Below are 15,487 nucleotides of genomic sequence, written 5' to 3'. Positions count from 1 at the left end.
CTCAGCAAATGAAGACATCAAGCCTTGACCATCAGTCTTTGTGGACTGTTGATTGGTGTACAGAATTAAGAATAGATGGTTAGAGCAATGGAGTGTGATTCAATGTGTGCTTTTCCAACCTTCTCACTATAAACAAATCACATGATATTCAAATGTGCTCTCCCTAGCTGACTCTTCAGCAGTATTTGAACACTGAAACCGGCAGGTTTCCTCATGAGCGAGTATTGAGCAAAATAATTGCATTAGAAGCAATTTACAGCAAAAATGAAGTCCAAAAACTCGTGTTTTTTTGTTGGCCAAAATAATAAAAAACTGTTGCAAACCATTTGGAAAGCTATGAAGCTATGCACCTTGAGGCTGAATGCTGGGGTGGCCCAACTGGTGTACAGATTAGGGGCTAGAATCTATTCATTGGCAGCTGTACACTGGTTTCTCAGTATGGTCTTGCAGAGCAGTGCACATTGGCTGCGAACATACTCAAGTTTTAACACATAACCCAGCTCAGGTGCAAACCAGACAGTCCAGCACCTTGGGAAGATCTCGTGACATGAAAGGTGCTATAAAATACAATTTGTTGTTGTTGTTGAACAAAATGTCTTACATCAGTCACCACTGTAGCAAACTCTTGACATTGACCCATGTATAGGGATGGGGGGGGGTTGCAGTTACAGGGCACACTGCTATCCATTTGTTCTAGATATTTACTTAATTTTTAGAAAGCTGCTTGCCATAAGAAAAATTGTACATTTTTCACATTTTAATTTTGCAGGCAAAAAAATACACTTTTTGCTCAGATCAGCATGCATGTTGGTGTAAACAGTTTGAGTCTTTCTATGTTTTGTTTGCTGGTAATTGACTCTGGCAAGTGCACAGCTTTACTGTACACTGCCATAATATGTGGCATGGAGCATGCTTACACCATATAGCTCTGAACAGGTGTTATAAGGAAGCAACTAAAAGGCTATGATTTCTTTTAAAAAAAAGAAATCCTCCAAATCTAAACTCCGACGTGTTTAGGAAATTGGTACAAGCAAGCTTTAATACTTCAGGGGTGGAGTATGTTTTAAGCTGTGATTTTTGATCGTTTAAAAAAAGCTTACTTTTAATTAAATATATTGTCTTTTTTGTGTAATTTGCAGCTAAAGTTTCTATTTTTGATGTTGTCAAAGGTGTTCGAAACTGAGATCCACTTTAAAAAAAATAAATGTTTGTAAAAGAACAAATGTTTTGTTTGATTAAAACATTTAAGCAAGATGTGTCTGTTCTTCCCGTGAATCTCTGTCTTGCGAAGTGTTTCAGTGGCTTTACGCTAACCGGGAAGCAATTATTTCTGGCTGAGGAGAGTGCGGAATTCACTACTCCTCACCAGGGTCGACTTAGAAAATAATCATCCAACAAAGCAAATGAAGTTAAAAGACCTTCATAGTGGTTCGAATTTAAAGTTTTAAAAATCATCACTTCAAAATAAATTATGGCAGTGAAATATCCTGAAAAAGCCAGTGAACAAAATGATTCTCCGGAGGTTGGAGGGATTTCCTGCCCCTTAGCTGTTGTTTGATGTTAATCACCAAATAATTGCAAATAATGTCCTCACCCTCACCTACAAAGACATTCAATCTATGGCACCTCCTTATCTCGCTGATCTCCTCCTACTTTACTCCTTCCTCTGCTCAACTAACTCAGGCTTGTTGTGCATTTCCTGCCTTCTCTGTACTACCATCGGTGACTGAGCCTTGAGATCCCACACCCTAACTCTGGAACTTTACCATTCCCCCCCCACCTCTTCTGTCTAAATCCTAACTCAATTCCTACTTCTTCAAACGTGTCTATGGCCACCTCCATCTCCCAACCCCTCCAGCTCAGTATCCAACCTATCTCTTTAAAACACCTTTGCCAAATGTCACCATCGACGTTACTATGTGTGAAGGGCACTACACAGACCCAAGTTGCTGCTGTTGTGATAAATAAAATTGTGATAGCTGTCATAAAAATTACAAACTACAAGTTTCACGCCAATAAAATAAACAATTTGTGAAGGCAACAGGTACATATTCCTGATGTGTGCAAACTTACCACAAGCTACATTAAAAGTCAAGTTTGACTTAATTTTATCAGAAAATGAGCTACTTAAATAACAAGGGCAGTTTAACAGGTACTACCAGGTTACGTTTTCAGTGCAGCGATATTTCCACTAGTTCAGTGGGAAGAAGGAATTTCCTCTTCTCAGCAAGCTGCACTGGCCTACAAAATAGTCGCTACACTTTACAGTAAATCCTATAATGCTCTGAGACATTCTCCCGATGTGAAAGGCTCTACCTCAAATGTAGGAGAAAGGGGCAGAACTGAAGTGTTCTTTCAGGAGCCAGGGAGTAAAAACACTACAGACATTGTAGTTATATAGTAATTGTGAGCACTGTGATGGTGCTTATGGTGAAATTAGTGCCTCAGCCAACATGTCCTTCAGGTAACGTGATATCATAATGAGCTGCAAAAAATCTGTAGCAGAAATTCCATAGTAACAAACCCACCCTTCCTGGGCCAAAACCAACCGTGTCTCAGACAGAAACCCCATTCATAAAACAGGCGGTGAGAATTCACTCATATTCTGGAGTTTATTTTGCTCTTAATAATAAAAAAATGTACAAAAAATAAAATACAACTGTCTTTTTTAAAGTCTGAAAGATCCCGACTCCCCATTTGCAAAAATATCGCCCTTGTATACAGTTTTTCTTAATTTGTAAAAACATTCAAGTTTCCCAAATCCTTTAAATACCCTGGATAACAGTTTATACAGTTATTCTGCAAATTCATGTGGTGCTAGTAAAACCTAATATATAAACAAAAAGGAAACTTTTTTATATATTTATATATGAAAAGCCATGCCTATGAAAACCCTCAACCCAAAGAAAGCATACCGGCAGTAAACATGCCCTATTATGTAAAATTTAATATTGCACATTATAGACATTTTTACAATGATAATGCTATTTTCTATTTCTGTGTCTCTCAAATTCTAATAAAGATCTAACTTGGCCCTCGTAATGCTACTTGGGAGAACCAAGGCAAAGAGTGCACTGAGGTGGCTCACTGGAGTGTAAGGTGTAGGTCATTCTGTAATATGAACATGTACAATCACATGACTGGAAGTTCTAACCATTGCAGGGAAATGCAAAAAGTCTTATCGTTCTCGGATTGTAAAAACAAATGAAGCAGCAACCTGTGTACATTAATGTCCAAATCCTGCCTCATGCAGTACTTCCCTGCTGAATCCAGTGTGGAGAAATGGGATGAGATTGCGTCAAGGAATTTTCCACAAATCAAATGCCGATGGTGGTCAATAGTGGTGGGAGAATTATACCAGGTAAATTCAGGGTGGACACCCATACTGGCTAAATACTAAAATCTATTGCCTTTTGAGCTGAAGAACACCTTCATCTGTACTCTGAGACAATATTTTAGAACTATTAAAACAGCTAATGTTTGTACATTGTGAAGTAACATCAAAAGAAAATACCAGCTGAGTTCATTGATATCTTAAGTATTGTCCTCTTGACTGTGGAGTACCAGTTCATCAGTAATCTTGTTTGTAACTGAGAAATGCTTAAGTTTTCATCCACTCTCGAGGCAGATGTTGACTGTGTTATTATTGGAAGCCATTCTTATTTCCTGTTAAATTTCAGTCAGCATGATTTTGAAGCTCTCGCCTGTGTTCTCAATGTTAAGAATGAAAGTGTCTTCATTGCAGTAGTGTTCGATGATGTTGTCATCCATATTCACCAAAATGCTAGTATTAAGAAAGTAAAGAGGTAAATATATTTTAAGAATGGATCTTGCTCTTCTTAAAATTTCATTGGAAATCCACCCAATATTTAGACCGGTGGTGATCAACCTATGGCGTACAGGACATTTTTAGCCTGCGGGGACTTCAAGAAGTGGCCTGCTGAGCATTCGCACTAGTCTAGGTAAGTCTGTTAAATCAATATTTTGTTTCCAGTAGCTACTGAATAGTGATATTTATGGTATGGTCATAAATCAAAAAATATTCAATCAAGAAAAATGTATTTGGTTGGCTGACTAAAAAGGTTCAAGGCTGAGACTGATAGATTTTTAAAAAACAGAGGGATTAGGGGATTATGGGGATAGGGCAGGTAATTAGAGGTGGGTCTGAAGATCAGCCATGATCTTATCAAATGGCGGGGCAGGCTCGAGGGGCTGAATGGCCTACTCCTGCTCCTAGTTCTTATGTTCTTATTTTGGCCACCACTGATCTAAACTAAGTCTCAAGCACTAAGAACATCACTATTTGAGTTCAATTCACTCATAGCATTTCACACGATGTCCAGTGTAGAATTCTTCACATAAAAACAGTTTGTCTGTAAATCTAAGGTAAATCTGAGAGGTTATATTGCTTGAAAGGTACAAGAATTATGCACATACTTTATTACCAGAGAAGGTATTCCAAATTATATCACTTACCCTTTTTTACTTTTCTTATAAATCTTTTCGATCTTCTCTACTGCAAACCCATATTTATCAGATAACTGGAAAGGCAGAACAAAAAGGCATATAAAATCATTAATAATCCTTCCATTTGATTTATCTTATCACAGAATTGATCCAACTAAAAGAGCTTCACCAGATTTTACGGTGAAGTGTAGTGACTGTGTATTTATAGGCAAATATAGCAATTTGTGCACAGCAATGTTCCAAAAATAGCCATGAAGTGAACGACCAATTTTACTTGGGGGATTGTTGGCCAGGGAGAAAATGCCCACCTCTTTTCGAATAGTCCTTCATGTCCACTTGAACAGATAGACGGGGCCTCAGTTTAATATTTCAACCAAAAGACAGCTCCTCTAACAATGTTGCACACCTCCAGCACTGCAATGGAGTATCAGCCTAATCTGTGATCTCAAAGTCCTAACGTGGAGCTTGAGTTCACAAATGTTAGCCTTAGAGTCAAGAGTGCAACTGAGTGAACACTCTTTCCCCAGAGGAATGCATCCTGTTTACTTAATCCCAAAAGTATTAGGTGTGGATTGTCAACAGTCCAGGCTTGGGATCCCATTATGCTCAAATTCAACAAGCTTAAAAAAATATATACAGCTTGCCAAAGTGAACACTGTCGGGCAAGCTCCTGCTGGTTGCCCAGTTGCCTGTCCAGCTAGAGATTTGGCTTTTAGAATTAAAAAGAAGTAAATGGTAAAACTGCCAGCTACAGTGACTGGTCTGCTCAACAAGTCCTGCTGACAATCCAAACTGGTTGGTTTATCATCAACAATGTCCTGGAGTACTGCAGACCTACGTAGCTCAGGAATTGGACCTTCGCAAAGGACTGACTCAATACTGATATTCCATGTCAGTATCAAACACAAAACGACCCTGTTTACCTCACCTCAAGGAAGACTCTAATCTAGTTCTGTAAGGAGCTTTGAGACGTTTTGTTTATTTAAATATTCTTCATTCAAAGCTTTTGCCAACGTTGCTGTGAACTGCTATTAGGAGAAAAGACCAGGGCTGAGCCTCACTCCAATTTTGCCTCAATTCTGGTGCAGGCAGTGGAGATAATAATAATAATAATAATAATCCTTGCATTTCATATAGAGCCTTATCATGTCTTCCGAGACTTCTCAAACCGCAGCTGAGGAACTCAGAAACCTGTCTCTCATACTGCACAACATGCTGCCCAGTCAGGTACTCCGGAGTCATTGTTTACAATTAGTGAACCTTCCAAATCAATGAGAGCATGAAATATCTACTTACTGCATCCATCAGCCCCTTCACTGTTGGAGACTTCAGCATAAGAGCATCAAACACCTCATCGGACTCTTTCCGTACGTACAGCAACACTGCAAAGAGAAACCAAGAGCTGAAAAAGCTGAAATTCTTCTGCATTACCACAGCTCTCAAGAGTCAAATTCTGATTTTCCAATTATTGTTTCTTAATAAAATAATCATAGTTTAGTCTCTGATCGATCAACTGTAAATTGGGATTAGAGTATTTGGTCCCAGTGGATGGGTTTAGCACCAGGCTAGAGTCATTGGCTTCAATGGTCTCCCTGTGTCATTATTTCTATTATGTTGGCAGAGATTAGCTGCCATGTTTGTCTGTGTACCAACATTCTTTATTATGTTCAATTTTATTGTTTATTTTGAGATCTGCCCATTTTGTGATTGTGTTATTAAATTTAAGTTCCATCTGCCTGTAATTTGTGAGGGCATTGCAATTTCAAAGAAACAAAAGAATTGATTTGTAAAATCGTTTGATCTGGACTTCTAAGTGAAACATGCATTTTTCACATGCAAGTTACTACTATCCTCTTCAGAGAACAAGATGTCGCATATCTTGTCAAGGAGTATGCTGGAAAAGCTGCCCAAGATATGGAAATAGTATTAAAGACTTTGGAAAGGATTTTCTAAAATGTCGATGAGGTAAACATGTTTGGCATCAAAGAGACTGAACTTCTTGGGCAACTTAGCTCTAGAGGTGTGAAAGTTGCAACTGAAGATGAGAGGAACTAGAAAGGATTTTCTAATTAGAAAGAATGTGAAGAGACGAGGAAAGAGAAAGTGTAGAGCCATGAAAAGCACGGTGTAGTGGTGAGTGTGAATTACCACTAGTGACAGTTATGAGACTTTGCAAATTCAGGATTATAAAGGAAACTCGTGAAAAGTACCTTTTTTATACCCTTCTTCTCTTATCCGCTTGGGTGTTGTTGGGGGATACTCATCCTCTATTGACCGGAACATCCTTTTTACAAAGACACTGGTAAAAACATAATGAAATAAACCACACTTAGAATTTCTCATCCATTTTCTAATACTTTGCAGTTTGACTGGGTGAAAGGATGTTTTATTCATTTGATCCTTTATTCAGAAGGAGTACTTTGATGTTTTGATTGCATTCAGTGCAAAGTGATCGGGATTTAGACCTTTGATTTCCTGAAGAATTTTATAACTATCCAGATATAACAGTGCCTTTTAACTGCATATCAAAAGACCATCTGATATGTCTTATCATAAGATCACTAAATTCAATGATACATTCTTAAAAATAATATCACAATTTTCACTGCCAGAGAATATATTCTTTCTCTTAGCAGGATTTAGTCTCTATCTCAGTATTCAATGATTGTTACTTTATTCGCAAGCAACCCCTGAATATTCCACACCTGCTATCATAAGCTGAACACTTACCCTTCCCTCTCCATATCATCTGTTGCGACACTGTACATCTGTAAAATGGGAAATTGGGAGAATACATCATCAGAAAGGGAGAACGTTGGACCAGGAAGACAATATGTGCACTGTGCTCTGGTGAAGCATGAAGTAAAACAGCCCTGAAATTACCGAATCATTGGGCAGCATCAGTTTATCACCTTTCTTGTAAACTTGAACTGTAAAGCTGGGTCTCTTCTTTCTACAGGGATCTAATACAGGGATTTCTACAAGCCAGGATTTTCTCAGGTGTACATATAGTAATAATATTAATAATCCTTGCACTTGATATAGCGACATTACACCATTGAGATGTCTCAAAGTGCTTCACAGGAATCCACTGTAAAGTGAACTGACTGTGTATTTTGTCGGAAAATTGCAGGACATTGGCTTCACATTTGCCACAGAACGAGTGACCACTTTATTGTATATCTTGTGAAGCGCTTTGGGGCATCCTGCCAACATGAAAGCTACTCTACCAAATGTAATGATTATTATAATATAACTATAGATTTTTTTTCAAATAAACGTATTTTTAGATTTCTAGTAGGCCTGCGTGAAAGACTTGTAGAGCCAGAAAAAATCATCTTAATTTATAAATTCAGATTAGAGGAAACACAGAACTGATGAAAATGGACAAAGGATGACCACAGACATTAGGTTTACATACAAATGATTCAACAACAGGAGCTGCTGCCTATAGGCAGAAAACCTGCTGACTTTAAAATAAATGCCAAGTCATCGTCACTTAGTCAGCTGATCTCAGTCGAGGTGAATGCCTGAGTATAAGAAAATCTCTGAATAAACAGCCCAGCACACAATCGTAATCATGGGTATAATTTAGCCAAGATACCAACTGCAGGAGCTTGTGGGCAGTTGACATTGTTCCATCCAGTGTCTGAACACTAATCAGATAAGGTTTGAGAAAACACAGTTCTGCTCTAGTTGAAGGAGAGATGATACCAAAAGGGGGAAAAAGGAGTTTTTCACTGAGTCCTCGCCAACATTCCTCCAAATAAAATTGGATATTTTATAAAATAAAGTACATGGTTGTATGTGGATCATTGCTGGCTGCCATTTTCGTCTTTAAAATTCAGTCATGACACTTTACAATATATCTTGTAAAGGACTTTCGACACGTCCTCCTGACTGGAAAGGCACTATAGTCAAATGCAAGAATTCTTTCTTATTATAAGTCCCAAACCTATTTTAAATTAATTGCAGGGATTTTTCATCTTCCGGATCCAAGATATAAACATTACTATTAATCTTGGAAAAGAAAGAGGATGAATTTGTTTAAAAGAAATGTTTGCGCTGTGTACAGATGGATAAATGCTTGTCGTGAGATGGTTAGCAGCCAGTTAGCTGCCAAAGCGGCTTTCAAAAGGGAGCTTGGTAAATACCTAAAAAGGAGTCAGCTACTGGAGTATGGAGAAAGGGCAGGAAATTGGGACTGAAAGGATTGCTCTTAAAAGAGCCAGCACAAACACAATAGGCTTTCTTCTGTGCTGTAAATTTCTATAGTTCTATGGTAGGTTATTTATTACCTGACCACTGCGTTGTAGGTTACCAAAGTGAACATCTGGTATGAAGAGAACAGGCTGGGAATCCAGGTCTGTCATAGTCTTGAAGAAAGTAGTGTCGTTCTTCTTCTGTGGGGACATGGTGTTCAGCTTGCCTTCTGGTGCTGAAATCAACAAGAGAACATCATTCAAAAGAAATCTGACTTAAGGCAAATAAACCTGCTGATTTTTTTTTAAACAACAAGAAAACACAGAAGCAGGTGTTTGTCTGCTTACTTGATGCTATTTGGCTGCTTGTTCCCGATCCTTTCCCTTTCTTTCGGTTCTGCTTCCGTTCTTCATCTCGGATTTTCCGCTCAGCTCCCTAAGGTTAAATAAGGATAGGTTACTGTGCTCTACCTTCTGGTTCCAACCGCTCCCCACTGCAAATACTTAAGGGTACTAGGTTGATGGAGTATTGGCAGAATTGACTTTGGTTTGGACCTGAAATATTCCTCAGTTTGTTTTTTTAAAAAGAAAGGCTCATTGTTGAAGAATAACAATAATAATTAAATATACAAGAGGAAAGAAGTCCATTCAGTTCTGAAAGTTACAGGATAGTTTCAGAACGAAAGTCTGAACCAAAAAACTCACTGAATGGAATCATGATTTCCCCCTCTTAAAAAAAGTTGATCAACCAGTTTCAGCTGCTTACTGTTGGTCCTCTTCTGTGTATGGCTGCAAACTCACCACTAGATGGTGCCAGCACATTAGTTAGTGGCAGTAGAAAGTTTCATCTAATATCTTTAGAGTAACTCTTCATTGCCGTGAGATTAATTATGTTGGCCTCATTTTACTCCTCAGTACAATATTAAGAATGGTTTGCTTTGATTTTAGGAACTGAAGATCTTTATTGATGGGGAAAAAAGGTGTATCATTGCAGTGGCTCATTGTTTTGTCAATTGGATGCTTAAGTGTGTGGACAAATTTCATTAGGGCAGTAATGATAGTACACATAAGTCTCCATTCCTACAGGGAGTTGCGATGTGGATTTATAACCATCAAGATCATGAGAAAATGAAAATACAAAGAGCTGGTTTTGGCCCCACGCTTTGTGCCTCATACCTTGTCACAGAACACTTTGATCTGGCAGTAAGCTCGGTGGATGGGTTTGTTGCTTCGATTGTTGTAGCTGTACGTATCAATCTGAATCATAAGAGGAAGCCCTTTGACCCCCTTCTGAGAGGAGAAGTCAGTGCTCAGGCAGTTCACGGTGATGAAAATCTGAAAAGAAAATCGAGAATGCCAACTAACCATCATCAACAACACAGAATATTGACAAAACAGACGTTTCAACGTATTCAATGGCTTCCCTGGCAACAGAGAACACCCATTAATGGATTAGAAAATCAAAGAGCGAGATGGCTTCGTTGTTTAGTAAATAGAACAATGAAGTGTCATGTTCCATAGTGCAGGTGCATCACAACTGTAAGTTGGAGGTCACCATGAAAGAACTCTACGGCTCAGGAGGAAAAAGCTCAGAGCTCTTACTCTGCTTCTAGTAGGATTCTTGCTTATTCTCAGAATAATTTGAGCCACTTCGGTAAACCTCTACAACTATCTGATAGGTACGCACAGCTGGGGAAGGGTACACTGGAGAGAGTCGGGGAGGGGGTGGTACAATTCAGACCTACTGACCTAAATATTACAGTGTCAATTCCCGATGACTTAGATGGTACAGTACAGAGTCACACACACCAGTGATATCATATGTTAGATTTCTGCTCTGTGCTGAATTCACTGATCTTCGTCAGGACAGCAGGAACAATTGATTCCAGCTTGGAAGGGAGTAAAGATTGCCACTCCCAATCACTAGCCTGTGATCCCTGCTGGAAAGTGTCCACGCCTGGAGGGTCAGGTGAGAGCCGGATGCAACATACCCACAACTGAGTAGAATGCTGATGTTCAGTGACTAGCTTTCATAGGTAATTACTCTAAAGTGAAATTAATTGCAAATTGCATTAATGAATGATGAATTTTATCTGGAGGACTGTTTTTCTTTTCTTTTCTTTTCAAGTACTGTAATGGGATCTTTAATGTACACCTGAAGATGCAGAAGGGGCCTCGGTTTAACATCTCAGCTGAGAGATGAGACCTCCAACAATGCAATATAATAATAATAATAATCCTTGCATTTGATATAGCGCTTTTCACGTCAGGAGGACGTCCCAAAGCGCTTCACAGAACACACTGTAAAGTGAATTGACTGTATATTTGTGGGCGAACGCGGCAGCCAATTGCGCACAGCAATGTCCCACAAACAGTCGTAGATTGAAAATGACCAATTTAATTATTGTTTTTGGTTTTGGAGGGATTATTATTAGGCGTGTGGAGTAAGGAAACTTGCCCAAGGTTTCGCCCTGCCTGGAATTGAACTCAGGTCTCTCACTTGCAAAGTGAGTGCTCTAACCACTGAGCTACAGGACTCCACATACCCTAGCACTGCATTCGGGTGTAAGCCTAAAACAGTGATGGCCAGCTCATGGCCCGCGAGGCTGTCAAGAAGTAGCCCATCAAACATTTGCACGAGGTGATCCGTTTTAAATCAATGTTTTGATCTAAATTTTTCTTGATTGAATTATTTCTGGATTTACGCATAAATCAAAAAAATCTATTTTGTTGGACGAGAGTTCCAGGTCTTGGTGAATATAATATAATAAACCTTGCATTTGATATTGCGCTTTTCACATATTCTAGACATCTCAAAGCGCTTCACAGAATATACTGTAAAGTGAATTGACCGTATATTTGTGGGAGAAACGCAGCAGCTAATTGGGCACAGCAGTGTCCCACAAACAGTCGTGGATTGAAGTGACCAATTTATTATTGTTTTTTTTCTTGAGAGATTATTGTTAGCCGTGTGGAGTAGGGAAATTTGCCCAAGGTTTCGCTCTCGCTTACGAGGCGAGTGCTCTAACCACTGAGCTACAGCACTGTCTACTGGCAGAATCGGCTCGATGGACTGAATCGAGGCGATATTCCTGGCCCCCCTCACTCCCCATGAATAAGGAAACATAGTCCTTGGTCATGTGTGTGCAAACACATGCCCACACAGACACAGACTGGAGACTAAGTAGAACAGTGGAGTAAGGCTCCCCTGCTCCTGTGCAGCACTCAGAGGTGGCACTCCAACACGTGGCTCCACTTAGTTTCAATCACTGGAGCTGAAATAAACAAATGGAACTCTTCACACCAGACTTTATGTTGGTAACATGGTTACAAATAATCCCCACTAGCCAGTAAAAGCTAAGGATTTTTTCCCCTTTATAATATATAATAATTATTTGTTCCCCAGTCACCAGGCACTAAGGTCTTTGCTAATGGAACCTTTGCCTTACTGGCCCTGTTTGATGTGCTGGAGCTGTCAGAACTGTTTACTCTGCCCTGCTGCAGCTTTACTCACCACCACATTGCAGGATACAAACCCAACCCATAAAACCAACACAGCAATAAGGAAAGGCTATCTCTTCACTTATTTGCTGCACAATTTTTTAACTCCGTCTTCAGACCAACACCCGGCAGGTGTCAGGAAATCCATCACACGTTCCACACTAGTCTAAAGTCAAACCACTTCCATACTCTGGAGAGCTAGGCCGAGCAGATGTGGAGATAGATAATAATAATAATCCTTGCATTTGATATAGCGCTTTTCACGTCGGGAGGACGTCCCAAAGCGCTTCACAGAACACACTGTGAAGTGAATTGACTGTATATTTGTGGGCGAACGCGGCAGCCAATTGCGCACAGCAATGTCCCACAAACAGTCGTAGATTGAAAATGACCAATTTATTAATGTTTTTGGTTTTGGAGGGATTATTATTAGGCTCTGTGGAGTAAGGAAACTTGACCAAGGTTTCGCCCTCTGCCTGGAATTGAACTCAGGTCTCTCGCTTGCAAAGCGAGTGCTCTAACCACTGAGCTACAGGACTCAGATGTGTTTTTACACAGAAATGTTTTGCTAAGAGCAGCGATTAACAAAATCCTCTTAGACTGTTGACTACAATCAGAAGCAAGCACTTTTTATTTGGGATGTTGGAGCGATAAATGCGATGGTTCATAGCTGATTCGATAATCATTAAATTTGTTATTGAATGAGTTATGAAATATCACATAAATTGATCTACAACAATAGATTACACTTATATAGTTGCTTTCATGCCAAGAGGACCTTCCCTTCCTCAAGATGCTTAATCTATGCAAGTTGTTGGCTAGTGTGAAGCTGCGCACCCCTACTCCCCTGCCGCTTACAATATACATTTGTTACACTTAACAGTAAATCCTGTGATGTTCTTTGAGATGTCTTCCCAATGTGAAAGGCATTAAATCAAATGCAAGGATTATTATTTTAGGACAAAAGCCCACCAACGCACAGGAAGCGAGCAGATTGGCTGTGTGTATGGGATGCATGATGCAACCTCATTACAACTGAATTCATTCTTGGACTGCACTGTATTTGGTTACAACTTGCATTCAATAATTATCAAACCCTTTATGAAATAGCTCACTTTTTCACACTGTTCATGCTACACAGTGTGTTGACAACTGTACAGTTCTGTATAGTTTCTTGAATAGAAACTCACAGTTCAGTTTTCCAGATATTATCCACTACATCAGTTGAGTTTTGAAACACAAGAGTTTTCTGGGTTCTCAACAGATCTTGGAATGTATCCACTTCCCCACTGGGGATGCCCTCAATGTTCAGGTAATGATATTTTTCCAATTTACCATTTGCAAAAAGGATAGGAAAAGAACCTGAACAACAGTAACCTGGGCCTTAGAAGTCTGAGTGAACAGGAAGGACAGTAATATAATAATCCTTGCATTTGATATAGTGCCTTATCACATCATCAAGAAGTCTCAAAGCGCGTCACAGGAGCTTACTGTAAAATATAGAGGCTGTGCATTTTTACATGAGTGTGGCAGCCAATTTTTAATATCCAACGAACAAATATGATGTGAATGACCAATTTTATCAGGAGGGTTATTGGCTAGGACACCAGGAGAAACTCCCTCCTCTTTTCATGTAGTGACATGGGATCTGTTAACATCCACCTGAACATGCAGATAGGACTTGATTTAACAGCTGTTCCGAAAGACACATTCCCAGAATGTCATTGGTATGTCAGCCTAAATTGTGAGTTCAAATCCTAAGAAGGGCTCAAACCCACAACCTTCTGACTCAGATACCAACTGAGATAGCCTGACACACGAGTGAAAATAGCCAATCAACTAAGTGAAAGGGAATCAGGAAGAAAAAGGAAGCAAAGAAACCAAATTTTAATACATACTTCATCCTGAGATGTTTTCTGAATACAAACACTATTAATTTAAACAAGTATTCTCTAATATCCCTAGTTTTTTTAATTTGAACATTACTGCACTTACCCAACACCCTGGCAGGGAGGGAGGCAGGGAGGGAGGCAGGGAGGGACTGCATAGTCCAGTGTTAAACACTCCCATATATGAATGGACCGATTTAAGAGGCAGATTTGTTAATAACATGAACCTAAGACAAACTTTCTTGATGCACGAACCTTTCAAGTCAGTTCAATTATGATTGTATCCTAGCAACAGGGAACGTAGCATCAAGTTTAATCGTAACCCTCAGTAGTACGGACAATACCTGTCCGAAGGAGTGTACATACAGACTTAAAAGGTAAGCAACATTTAGGAGCTAAGATAGATAATTTAATTATCTCAGTTGTCAAACTGTTATTGCTTAGAAGTCAGTCAAGTATGGTAAACCAAAATCGTTTCTTTTTTTAAAAAAAAATGGTGTAGAAAAGGAGGAAAATATCAATAGAGAGCCTATCCATTTACAACAGGAATGCTCAGTCAATGGCCTTTAGTCAATGTAAGCAAAACACAATTCTTCCTGGTTGAAATGGAAAACAGAGCATTAACAATAGGGGTTCAGTCAGTGTTGTCATAGCTCTTGTGTACTCAGATAGTGGGAAGCATCCTTTGGAAAGTTTCAGAGTAGGCACACCATGTGAATCACTATTAGTCATTCATGTTTCCTGGCCAGATCTTTTCCTTCCAATGTTGCATTAAATTTTCTCACCTTTTTCTCTATGACAGTGAGTGACTCATACACAAGCATCAGCAGGTTTTAAGTATCAGAGATGAGTGGCAAAGGACTCAGGCAGTCATCACTGGCAGACAAATTAACTTGTCTATGGTTTAGAGGTGGGGACATTGCAGAGAAGTTAATTATTCTGCTAATATGTAGGGGTGGGGACATCACGGACAAGTTCAAACCTGTCCTCACCCAATATCTGGACACCCAGAACTTTCCACTAAGGTGTCACTGTAACAGAAACCCTAGATGATTTTTCTTTGTATACCAAAGGCACTGAGGGCAACTTTAGCATCTCTGATGCCACTTTCTGGGTGCTGTGAAATCACTTTATGGACACGCGTGCTGCTTTTTTTTTTGCAAAGCGACGTTAGCAGCACTTCTTCTGCATAGCATACTGGGTAGTGCACAGGAAGTGATGTTAGCTGTGCCTCCTGTGTTTAGTGCATGTGCACATCACGTAGGAAGCAACATTTCATATGCACGGCATGCAATGCAGTTAGCATGGGTTCACAACAACCCTATATTGAAGAGTGTTATAACAGGGCTCTGCTGCATTTCTATGCACTTACAATGCCGTTCAAAAAAAAAAATCACTAGGTGGCAGATTGGTTACTGCGTGGAAACA

At 39.5% G+C, this 15,487-nt stretch overlaps 1 protein-coding gene across 1 annotated transcript in view; it reads right to left on the bottom strand.

The window, feature by feature from the left end:
• Positions 1-2,593: 2,593 nt before the first annotated feature.
• Positions 2,594-15,487, bottom strand: part of grhl2b (grainyhead-like transcription factor 2b) — a 56,511-nt gene continuing 43,617 nt past the window's right edge. Inside the window, exons 9-16 of the mRNA XM_007887958.2 lie at positions 9,846-10,004; positions 9,018-9,105; positions 8,766-8,905; positions 7,198-7,235; positions 6,678-6,766; positions 5,764-5,849; positions 4,477-4,541; positions 2,594-3,784 (exon numbers count right to left, since the gene is read on the bottom strand). Coding sequence (XP_007886149.2) covers positions 3,670-3,784; positions 4,477-4,541; positions 5,764-5,849; positions 6,678-6,766; positions 7,198-7,235; positions 8,766-8,905; positions 9,018-9,105; positions 9,846-10,004 — 780 coding nt within the window. The 3' untranslated portion in view covers positions 2,594-3,669. The remainder of the gene's footprint in view (positions 3,785-4,476; positions 4,542-5,763; positions 5,850-6,677; positions 6,767-7,197; positions 7,236-8,765; positions 8,906-9,017; positions 9,106-9,845; positions 10,005-15,487) is intronic.

The sequence above is a fragment of the Callorhinchus milii genome, unplaced genomic scaffold, assembly GCF_018977255.1.
Source record: "Callorhinchus milii isolate IMCB2004 unplaced genomic scaffold, IMCB_Cmil_1.0 Scaffold2, whole genome shotgun sequence".
NCBI lineage: Eukaryota > Metazoa > Chordata > Chondrichthyes > Chimaeriformes > Callorhinchidae > Callorhinchus > Callorhinchus milii.
The sequence above is the reverse complement of the archived record's forward strand: the minus strand, read 5'-3'. Positions and strand labels throughout refer to the sequence as shown.